At 41.9% G+C, this 12,456-nt stretch overlaps 1 protein-coding gene across 1 annotated transcript in view; it reads left to right on the top strand.

Annotated features, from left to right (window-relative positions):
• Itga8 (integrin subunit alpha 8) overlaps positions 1 to 12,456 on the top strand; it is a 178,005-nt gene that overhangs the window by 122,066 nt on the left and 43,483 nt on the right. Inside the window, exons 24-25 of the mRNA XM_075970501.1 lie at positions 7,132 to 7,237; positions 12,147 to 12,305. Coding sequence (XP_075826616.1) covers positions 7,132 to 7,237; positions 12,147 to 12,305 — 265 coding nt within the window. The remainder of the gene's footprint in view (positions 1 to 7,131; positions 7,238 to 12,146; positions 12,306 to 12,456) is intronic.

Genomic DNA, 12,456 nt, shown 5'->3' with positions numbered 1-12,456 from the left:
AAGATGCTCTCTTTTTTCCATTGTATAGTTTTAGCTCCTTTATCGAAAATCAGGTGTTCATAGGTTTGTGGGTTAATGTCAGGGTCTTCTATACGATTCCATTGGTCGACTTCTCTGTTTTTATGCCAATACCAAGCTGTTTTCAATACTGCAGCTCTGTAATAGAGTTTGTAGTCAGGGATGGTAATGCCTCCAGACGCTCCTTTGTTGTATAAGATTGTTTTGGCTATCCTGGGTTTTTTGTTTTTCCATATAAAGTTGGTTATTGTCTTCTCCAGATCTGTGAAGAATTTTGATGGGATTTTGATGGGGATTGCATTGAATCTATAGATTGCTTTTGGTAGAATTGCCATTTTTACTATGTTGATCCTCCCAATCCAAGAGCAAGGAAGATCTTTCTACTGTGACACTTTTAAAACAAATCATTTGCTCAAATGTAAGGGTCTAGCCCTAGATATTTTGCTGTGCCATATAACAGGGATGGGAAGTTTTGAAATGGGGGAACATGTCCTCATGTTTTGACAAGCATGTAAGTTGCAGTGGATTTTGTTGATTTCCTAGAATTTTTTTATTGCATATGTATGTTGTCTGTGAACAAAAATTGTTTTCCTTCTTACTTTTCAAACTGTATATGCATAAATTTAGCCAGCTATAAAGTTGTGGATCCCCCAAAAGAACCGGATCCTAGTTTTGTTTTGTTTTGTTTTTTATTGTCAACTTGTCACAACCTGTCACCTGGGGAAAGGAATCCTCTACTGAAGAAATGCCGCAATCAGATTAGCTTGTGACCATGTCTGTGAGTGGCTGATTGATGACTGATGTGGGAGGGCCCAGCCTCCCTAGACCTCTTGGATGTCAATCCATCCCTAGGCAGGTGGTCTGGGCTGTGTAAGAAATCTGACTGAGCAGAACCCTGTGAGCTAGCCAGTAACAGCCCTCCTCCATGGTGAGCCCTGTGAGTCAGCCGGGAACAGCCCCCCTCCTCCTGGTTTCCACTTCAGTTTCTCATTGTGTTCCTGTCCCTGACTTCCCTCAGTGATAGACTAATACCTGAAACTATAGGCCGAAATAGACCCCTTTCTTCCCAAAGTTGTCTTTGGTCAGAAAGTTCTATCACAGCAATGGAGAGCAAGTTAGCACAAGCATTGTCATGTCTAACACAGCAGCTCACAGATCCCGTCCTAATCTATCAAGCTCACAGAAACAGGTTACAACTGGGGGAAAATCAGATTGAGCTCACCAAAGGAAGAAGGATATAAAGAAGGACCTGGACAAGTGACAAACTCTGGCTTCTCTTTGTCCTTGTCTGGAGGGTATGACCTACTACTTCCCCACACTGGTGTTTAACAGCATGCAGGGAGTGCCGCCTGCCGTGCCCTATGCCTCAGGGGCAAAGTTTCCTTAGTCCTTGTAAAGAGGCGTTATTGATGGATTGCCCACCCACCCAAGTGATCCATCTCCAAGCTGACTGAGATGATACGACCAAGTCTCCCGTATAAATTACACTGCTGAAGTTTCTGGATTAGACACTATCACAGCAACTTCTCTTGCTGGAATATCTAGTGTGTCCAAAGTCTCAGACCTTGTCACTTCTGGCAGCCATATTGTATCTTAGAAATTATCGTGCTGAAAATGAGGACCAAGGCCAGACCTCTTCTTGGACTTGTTGACTGTCCTTCTTTTGTTTTTCTCCTCTTACAGCAAAGACTAGGCTCACTTGTTCATGATGGGACAGACGTGGTGCGAGGAGACATCCTTGCTTTATTCTCGTTCTTACAGTGGTTCAGTCTTTCATGTTTAGCCGGATGCTAACATTATGGTTTCCATAGATGCTGTTTACCACGTTCTGGCCATTCCCTTTCACGTTTTGTTCATTTTTGCTTGAGAACCGCTGGAATGAATACCTATTCAGTTCTGTCCAATGCTTTGCCTGTGCCTATGAAGATGATTAAATGGTTCTGTCTCCCTCTCCACGGGTCCATGAAAATTGTGAGCTGCTTAATTTTTGTTTTGAAAGTTTAAACTAAGCTTGTTTCTGGAGAAGATACTCCAGACTTGAATTGGCTAGAATTATGCTAGTAACTTTTATGTTTTATTATGCTCATGAGAAGTATTGATCTGTCATTTTCTTATAGTATCATTTTCTTTCTTGAGTGTCAAGGGATACCAGATTCATTGAATGTACTGGAAGCATTCCTACATCCAAGTGTTCCTAACTTCTGAGCATCTCTTTAGGCTCAGTACGAGCACACACCCCACCCTTCAGAAGGCTGAGTGTTCCTTCTGGAATGTGTGCCTGAGTGTCATCCTCTCTCCCAGCCCCTTGTCTTCTCTTGCCCACCTCCAGCTGAGGTTTACAGTCTGGGTTTCTTGGTTTTTAACTCCCATTGGGAATTCTCTGCTCCCCCAGGGCAGAAAGTACTGATTTCAGAAGGGCCTAAGTAGCTCTCTTTCCCCTCTCTTGACTCAGACTTAAACAGTCTCGGACTTCTTGATACTGTGCCTCTCAGGGCTAGACCTATCTTCTTCCATCACTGCCTTGTTCTGGGGAACAAGGAGAAGGATGGCTATTCTTCCAGCACCTGGCCACACATCTCTTTCTGCTTCTGCTCCTTCTCGTCTATTTTGTGCTTTTCTGTATTGTTTTTTTCTACTGGATTTGATATTGCTCTCTCCTCCCCAACCCCCGTCTCTCTCTCCTCTCTCTCTCTCTCTCTCTCTCTCTCTCTCTCTCTCTCTCTCTCTCTCTCTGTGTGTGTGTGTGTGTGTGTGTGTGTGTGTGTCTGCCCCCAATTCCATCTCGAAATTCTATCTTTGGAGGTTTTTTTTTTACTTGTAAAAATATTAGCACTATATATTTTTCTTTAAGAGTGACTTAATCGAGGGCCAGTGAGATGGCACAGTCAATAAAGCATTTGCAGTGCAAGCAAGTATGACAACCTAAGACCCAATCCCCAGTCCCTACTCTAAGGAGCCAAGTATGGCATGCATCGCTGCAATCTTAGCACTGCAGGAGAAGAAAGAAGAGGCTCAGTGGGGCATGCTGGGTAGTTAGTCCTTTCCAGTCAGTAAGTTCCAGATTCAGTCAGAGACCCATATCAAAAACTGTTCTGGAAAGTGATAGATGAAGACACCTGCTAGTACCACTGGCATCCACATACATGGACATACATAGGCACACATACACGAGCATACACCACTCACACACATGCACAAACACACATACATACTCATACCCACATGCACACACACACATACACATAGATGCACATACAAGCTTGGCAAAAGAATGACTTTAGCAACATTCTAAATTGCTGCTATGGTGGGTTTCCTTAGAGATCTATTTTCTTACTTGCTCTATAATTTTTCCTATTCATCTGACTCAAGGGCAGTGATTTACTTGAAGTACAGTGATATGGAGTTAGGAGTTAGTATTGTTTTATTTTTGTTGAGTTTTAATTTAATTCCCTTCTCTCTTTCTCAAAGAAAGCCACTGTTTTAAAAGCTCAGAGAAGAAAATATAGCATTCATTTCTGCTGTCTCCTGTGGTTTCAGAATTGTCACTAGTGTTCACGAACCCTTGCTTCCTCCTCTGTTATCTCAGAGTTTTTTTTTATTGTTTATTATTTGGGTTGGGTGTGTTGTTCACTGCACCTCGGACCTTGGGTATGCTAAGTAATGCCCAGCCACACAGCTACCTCCTTGAGCTTCCTTCTACTTTTTCTTTCAAGGCAGAAGTCACAAGTTTTCAAAGTGGGCCTTGAACTTGCTCTGCAGCCTTGGAGCTTTTGGTCCTGCTGGCCCACTCTTGAGTAGCTAGAATTACAGGCCTGTGGATATCTGGGATTGCAAATCTGTGCCACCCAATACTCTGCAGTTCATTTTAGTTTTACAACCCCAAAATGATAGAAACCAAGCTGGGTATAGTAGTGTATACTTTAATCACAGCACTTGAGAGGCAGAGCAGATGGATATCTGAGTTTGAGGCCAACCTGACCTATAGAGCAAGTTCCAGGAGCACCAGGGCTATACAGAGAAACTTTGTCTTACAAAACCAATAATAATAAAAACAATAATGATGATGACACCACATATATTAACTGCTTTGTAATTCTAAGTTTAAAGTTTTGTAAATAAATTAAAATTTTTTCATATAATGGGGAATTTTTTTCATATAATGTATAAGTAATTCCAAGGCATTGAAAGGCTGTAACTCCATTCTCACACATTCGTCTTAGGGAATTAATGTTTCCTCACGTATTTCTGCCATCGGGTACAGTGAAAAAAGAAATTTCTATTCCTTATTGGCAATAATCCAAACAGCTAATTAAAACCGGGTTTCTCGGGTGGATGCAGCTGCTTTAGTTGTTGCGTTAATGTCCAACAATTGACCAGAGTTTATTCTCTGACAGTGTAAATGTTCATTTTGGCCATATCGCATAACAAAACTCTGTCCTCTGATTATGCTTTTAAAACATTGGTTCCAATATTTAATTCTTCAAGGAACAAGTAGTTGCTATGTGGAAGATCTTTTGCGGTCAGCCTTCAGGAATCCTCATTTTCTTTCGGTCACTGGAGTTTATTCTGAGCTGCTTTATCATGCTCTATGTTAAGCCCATTTTTATTTGTTGTTGTTTTAATAGTTTAAAAATAAACTTAAGTAGAGGGTTTTTTTGGAGGGGGTAAAAGTACTTAGAACTGTTTCATTTGACTCATTACTACATGGCATCAACCGGTCTTTGAGCCAGTTGGCAAACAATTCACATGACAAAGGGTTGATTTAACACCGATCTGCACTAAGTAAGCTTAGCCTTCAGTGGCAACACTATGTAGATTAGGTTCATGAAGATTTACCCAGAATACACAGCCTTTTCAAACTAATCCAGTGGGGTAGGCTGTATCGAGAGAGGAAGCAGCAGCACCCACGAGAGGGTGCAGCAGGTAATGCACTCGCTACCCAGCCTAAGGACCCAATCATTTTCCCCAGGATCAAAACCAAAATGGTAGAAGTTCTGAATCATACAAGACATCCTCTGACCTCCACAGGAATATCATGGCAAATACACACACATACACACACAAAAAAACCCACACACACATGCACACACCATGGCAAATACACACGTGCATGCACGCACACACATACGTAATGGAAAATACACAAACACACATGCACACACACAGCCATGGCAAATGCCCACATGCATGTGCACGTACACACCATGTCTAATACACACACATACATGCAATGGCAAATACACACACACACGAGCCATGGAAAATACACACACACACACACACACACATACATACACACACACACACATGCTCACACACAAGAAAATGAATGAATGAATACATAAATAATAAGAGAAAAAATTAATAAGAGAAAAACCCATGAATAACCAAAGCCTATGTTGGATTCTATCCATAGCAGGTAGTCAACCTTGTTCAAGACAATAAATGATGCTCTTTGCTATTTGGAATTAATAGAAATAGGAGACAGGTCCTACTATATTTTTAAAAGAATTTACTTCATATAACCAAATCCTCAGTTTTTAAGTTCCCAACAGCAAACAAACTTCAACAATAGAAAAACTATTTTTATTTATCCCAGAAAAAAATATTCTCAGAAAATGAAAACTTAAGCTTACACAGAAATTTCTGTATAAATGTTTATAGAAATTTATTTGTAAGAGCCTCAAACTGTAAACAACCCAGATGGTTCCCAGTGAGTCAATGGTAAACAAACCATACCATAGAATATTATTCAACAGGAAAGAGGAATAAACACTTAATACATAGAACAGCCTAGAAGAGAAAAAAATGCTGGGGTTACTAGAGGTTGCAGTAATTACTGAATGTTTCCAAAGCAGCATTTGAGACCCACGCAAGGATTTGTTCTGTTGAAATTAACTTTAGCTAAAAAATGAATATTCTTTCAAAGAGACCTTTTCTCAATAAAGTTCTAGAAAGTGGTATCTTTTAACATTCTACTTCAGGGGCAGGGAGTGGCTCAAGGAAAAGCCCTTGCTGTGTAAGAATGAGGATCTGAGTTTGGACCCTCAGAACCCATGGAAAAGGCTGTGTGTGGCTGTGCAAACCCCACAACCCCAACACAGAACTGCAGAGATTGAGGGACTCCTTGGGCTTGCTGCTGGGCCAGCCAGCAAAGCCAAAACAGTGAGTGCAAAGTTCAGTGAGCTGTCCTGTCTCAAATATAAGGTGCAGAAGCAATTGATGCAGACATCTTAGCATCAAGTTCTGGCCTCCACCTACTTCAGAAGAGGGGAGTACTTATAAGCACATGTGTACCCACACACGCACACCGCACACACGCAGGTACACAGGATGCCACAGCTAAATTTCACTCATCAAGTTTGTCTAAGTATACACTGGAAATGCTAAGTTAATTTTGCACGTAGATGATGGCAATCCTTAGTTCTGCCTCGCTTGTCCTACAAACTGTCTGTAAGACAACTCTAGGCTGTGATCACACTTGATTCTACCTGGTCCTGAGTCTGGCTCTGCCCTCTTCAGGAACAGGAACCAAAAGACTCTACAAAGAAGGAATATATACAGAGTGTCCACTGGTCTATGCAGACATTTTTAACCAGAAACTGTATATTTTTTTTATCTAGATATTGAATACATTTCACAGGAGCCTAGATATATTTACACACACACACACACACACACACACACACACACATCCTCTTTCTTACTCTGGGTTAAAGCAGGGATTACATAACCTCTATGCCAGGAGACACATACACATACTTACAAAGAGTGGATAGAAGGCTTTATAAATGTCCATATATGTGTTGAATTGTTCATGTCCACTCAATAATGTGCTCTGCCCTGCTCCCTAGTCTAAGATGTACAAGACTGTAAAATGTGGCTGGACTATAGGCCAGGGCATGAGAACGCACAGTGCTTCTGTGTCTCCACTATTCCCTCGGTCATTTTGGCACGCCTTACTAACAGTGTCTAGCCATGTGTCAGATATAGTCCCAGGTAACTGGAGAGCAGTTTGCTTCCTCTGGAACCAGTGTAACTATATAGTAATATGCAAGGAAGACATCCTTAGCAGGCGCTCATCAGTAATCAACCTAATATTGCACATTCCAGAGTGTCCCACCCTCCGCAGATTGTTCTGCCCATCCACAACTGGGAACCGGAAAAGGAGCCCCACAAGGAGGAGGAAGTCGGTCCTTTGGTGGAACATATTTATGAGGTATCTATTTCTTTTTTAATTATTATTTTATCAAGTTTATGCATTGTGGGTTCTGCCTACGTGTGTGTGTGTGTGTGTGTGTGTGTGTGTGTGTGTGTGTGTGTGTACACATATATGCACTGCATGTGTGCCTGTGGAGGCTAGAAGGTGGCATCTGATCCTCTGGAACTGGAATCGTAGGTGGTTGTAAACTACCTCATGTGGGCACTAGAAACTAAACTCAGGTCCACTGGAAGAGTAGCCAGCGCTCTTAACTCCTGAGCCATCTCTTCAATCCAAGAAAGTTATTTCCTGTATTAATTTTTTGATGTTTTATTCATGTACTCCTTACTAATAAGAAATTCATAGAGCCTCAGGTCCCAGTTCAAGGTCCAAACTTTATAACTTGTGCTGTTATGGCTATGGTGCCCTGCTGAATAACTACCCATAGACTGGTATAGCTATATTGACTGTCCATGAGTGCCCTGCTGAATAACTACCCATAGACTGGTATAGCTATATTGACTGTCCATGAGTGCCCTGCTGAATAACTACCCATACACTAGTATGGCTATAGTGGCTGCTGATGGCCACCCAGCTGAGTACCCAGAGACATGGACACTCAGTCCTCAGTGGTCAGATCTATTACCGGGCAAGAAACATTTTATCTTATTAAGTGATCTTTTAAAAATACTTTTATTTGTTCTCCACTTAATATTTGGAGAACCTATGCATCAAAAAAAAGCCTATTTTCTTTGATTGTATTTCTTTCATGCTTTCAGATGTCCTTAAGCTTACCTATATATAAACTAAATGTCATTAACTATAAAGTACTATTAGAATACTCCATTAATTAGTCATTATTGGACCAAAATATAGATATAATTTATGAGGCAAGAACATGATAAAATGATTTTTACTTTTTTATTTGTATAACTGAAGTTGAAAGTGAATGATTTATTCTGAGATCCAAATACTCCATGGGTTAGTCAACTGTCTTCAGAGGAAACAGCATCCTGCAAAAAGAGCCCGATGTTCTTTTCCCACACAAAGTCTTAAACTGTTAATAGTGAGATCACTTGTTGACATGTTACCTAAAACATTTAAATTTAATATAAACAATAAATGTATGACAGAAGCTTAATTTAGCAGTTATTTAGGTTTTTCTTTGAAGTTAATGCTATCAGCCATGCAGTAATTCGTTTTCAGGGAACCCAGCATGGAATTTCAGAAAAATACAATTCCAATTGACTCTCTAATTGAGATCCTTTCTCCATTCATCCTCTGTTCCTCCGTGCCTCTGAACCAATTGTTCTGAACACAACTCTCTTTTTTAAAAATTGAAAGCAGGTTTTAATACAATATATTTTGATTATGGTTTCCCTCCCTCCAACTCCTCCTAGCTCCTCTTTGTCTCCACACACACTCAGATCCATACCCTTTCTTGCTCTTTCTCATTAGGATGCAAACAGGCATTTAAAAATAATAATACAATAAAACAATCAGAACAAATAAGATCCAAAGAAAAAACTCCAGAAGCATATATAGGCAGAGACACACATGTGCATCTGCACATAGAAAGCCCATAAAAACACAAAACCAGAACATACACACACACACACAAACACACACACACACACACACACACACACACACACACACAGGACCTGTAAGGGGGGAAAAAAGCCCTGACAAAGCGTTATGAGACGAAGAACTTCAAAATGCCATTGCATTCATTATGTGTTTCCCATCTACTGCTGAGTGCATACCCAGTGAGACTCCACTGGAAAAAACTCATTTCTCATTTGTGATTATCAATTGGAGTATCTAGCTTCAGGGTTTGGGATGGGAGCGTGTGTCTACTTCCTCTCTCAGTGCTGGGATCCTACCTGGCAAAGATCCATGTACGAACTATTTGCTGCCAGTCTCTGTGAGTTCATATGTGGATCAATCCTGCTGTGTTTGGAAGCCCTTGTTTTCTTGGTCCTCCACCATTTCTGGCTCTTGTCATCTTTTTACCTCTTCTTCTGCAGTATCTCCTAGTCTTGGGAGGGAGTGTGATGGAGAGAAACATCCCATTTAGGATTGAGTGTTCCAAGGTCTCTCACTCTCTGCGTATTGTGCAGATGTGGGTTTCTGCATTTGTTCCCATCTGCTGCAGGAGGAAGCTCCTCTGATGATGGATGAGCAAGGCATTGATCTATGGGTACAGCATAATGCCAGTGGGAGTCATTTTATTTCCGAAGATAGCTTTCATCTCGTGACAAGAGTGCCTTAGGTACTTTTTCCTAGCTGTGATAAAATACACTGAGAACCGTGACTTAAGGGAAGAAGATTTCTTTTAGCTTACAGTCCGAGAGGAATGCAGTTCGTCATGGCAGCAAAGACATGGCAGCGAGCAGGGAGGACACAGTGGCAGGCGCAGGAGGCTGGCTAGTCTCACTGCATCTGCACTCAGGAGTCAGAGAGAAATGCAAGCTCTGGCCACCTCCTCCATTTATACAGACCAGGGGGGAAGTCCCACCTACTCAGTGAATAAGAACCCTTCCCACAACAATGCAAAATCAAGATAATCCCTGTATCTCAGGTGATTCTAGCTTCTGTCAAGTGACAATTGACATTAACCATTACAGAGAGCTATGAAGACCCCCTCCCTCCCAAACTTGAGCTTTTCCTCCTTGGGGAGAACAGTATTGGCATAAACTTCCTTCATCTACACCTTCAGAAGCCCTGGCCTGAACTTAGGTTCTTCTGATAACAAAAAGGCAGCCTGTCTGTAGGGGCCCACAGGGTCCTCTCTACCTTGACTGAAGAGCAGAGAATTTAAGCCTATTCTGGCTCTTTCAAGGTTATTGACAAGAGGTCTAATTTAAGGTGTGGCAACAAAAAATATCTTAATCTGGGGTGTGCTTACTTGGTGTTTTGGATATTGAGTTGGCCCACAGAAATGAATCTCTTCCACCCTGACCAAAGGGCAGAGAATTCAAGCCTGTTACTGCTCTTTCACGGACAGATGGTTTGACCCAAGGAGTGGCTGCCTACCAGTTGCTTGGTCTAAGGTGTAGTCACTGCGTGTTCTGCCTTAACAACAAAATGCTTAACTCAGAATATAGTGACTTGATGTTTCACATATTGAAGCAAGTAATTGCTCTGCTTGTTCGTTGAATCATGTTAAAGTAGTCATTTTGCCTTTCCCCCTTTTGGATTGGGGTATATAAGCATATGGAAAATAAATGAAGGCAAATTCAGTATTCACTGGATTGCCCTCCAGATTCTATTCTATGTCTTTGTTCCTTTTCTTTCATATCTCTGTTCTTCCTATCTAATATTTCTACCCCACACCCCCCTACCCTGGACCGTGCAAACCCTGTCGAGGATGGACTCCGACACCTTTTCCAACATCACTCGGGTCAAGAATTTCACTGGGACAATAGCAAGCTGTTGAATCATTATGAAACTGTGGGAGTCAATTTCCTCTTAAGAATGGTAAAACTTCAAAGCTTGGAAAAAATGCTCAGATTCAATCATTTATGTGCAATTCTGCTTCTGGGATTAGCATAAACATCATGCCCCATCCCTCCTCCCAGTCACCAAGTATTTCTTACACACTAATCTCAGGTCTCATAACATGCTGTGTCAGTGGATGCCATGCTCCTTTAGTGATGTGAATTACACAGGCCATCAAATAAAAACTGAAACTACACTGCTTCATAGATTCTGATGGTAATTGTCAGAACGGGGGGGGGGACACAAAGATCTCTACTCATTTTAAAGAGAATGTGTAAACTCATAATTCCTTCCAATGTGCTAAGTGTTTGCAGGGGATGGCATCTGTGTCTTCTGAGCAGAAGTCACATGTTTAAAATGTTCGTCTTCATGAGATGTGGCCTTCCTTTCTCTGGGAATGGCTAATGACAGCAACATCAGTTTTGAAACACTCACTGGCAGAGAATTGTAAGGCGCACAGACAGGCCTTGGTGCTTGATGGATGGCCCTTTTTCCAGAGGGTGAAAGAGAGTGCATCCCATATGGTTGCAATTGACAAGCCAGTAGTCAGGCAGGAGGAGGCCAATTCCAAATGTAAAGAAAGGATGACTACATTTTGGAAGCCTATAATTAAAATTGCATTTCTAGTGCTACCGTTAAATTCACATAAATTCAAGGTAAGCATAGCAGTGATTGCACACACAGAGTACAGATGGGGCCTCTCTAATCTGAAAAACATCGGAATGTACTACAAAGTCCAATTGTTTTGATACCAGGCTCCAAGAAGAAAATACCATACCTGGCCTCATGGGACAGACCGTAGCCAAAGCGCAAGCACATTAAAAAGACAATGGGCTGGGCAGTTGGCTCAATGGGTAAGACCCTTGCCATGTGGGTGTGGCAGCCTGCTTGTCATCCAAGGGTTTAGGAAGCAAAGACAGGAGATCCCTGGAGCGAGCTGAACAGCTATGTCCAGCCCTGTAGCAGTGAGCTCTGAGTCCAAGTAAGAGACACTATCTGAATACATAGGTGTGAAGCAATTCAGGAAGACAGCTGATGCCAACCTCAGGCCTCCACTGGCACATGTGTGCACAGGCGGCTGTGCACGCCCAAATACACTTAAATAAGTAAAAAAGATCTAAAAAGTTGTCTTCAAGCTACGCATAATAAGGTGTGTCTGAAATATCACGGAATTTTGTGATTGCAACTGGGTCCCATCCCTGAGTATTCTGAAGCTTAAAATACTTCTGGTCCCAAGCCTTTCTGATAAGAATTGCTTCATGCTCTTCCCTGAATTTCTACGTACTGTGATTTCAGAGCTCCCCCTGCCTGGGGGCACTCTGTGTTCTACCGCCATAGTCAACACCAACGACACACGCTTTTCCAAACAGACCCGTGAGAGACAAAGTTGGACCAGATCTCCTAATGTGTCACCTTCTTGCAGCTGCACAATATCGGACCCAGCACCATCAGTGACACCATCCTGGAAGTGGGCTGGCCATTCTCGGCACGAGATGAGTTTCTCCTCTACATTTTTCATCTTCAAACTCTGGGGCCTCTGCGATGTCAAACAAATCCTGAAATCAACCCACAGGATATAAAGGTAGGAGCGTGGTCTAAGCAGTGGCTCAACTTAGCTTGCTTCTGTGATCGCTGAGCATAACCTTGTGTAAAGTCTCAACCTGAGCAAACACATATTGCTCCTAGCAACCTGTCAACTATTGAACCTTTTTCAGTGATCACCTTTTATAGAC

This window comes from Microtus pennsylvanicus, chromosome 4, assembly GCF_037038515.1.
Source record: "Microtus pennsylvanicus isolate mMicPen1 chromosome 4, mMicPen1.hap1, whole genome shotgun sequence".
Classification (NCBI taxonomy): Eukaryota; Metazoa; Chordata; class Mammalia; order Rodentia; family Cricetidae; genus Microtus; species Microtus pennsylvanicus.
Note: the sequence above shows the minus strand (reverse complement) of the source record. Positions and strands in the feature narration are given on the sequence as shown.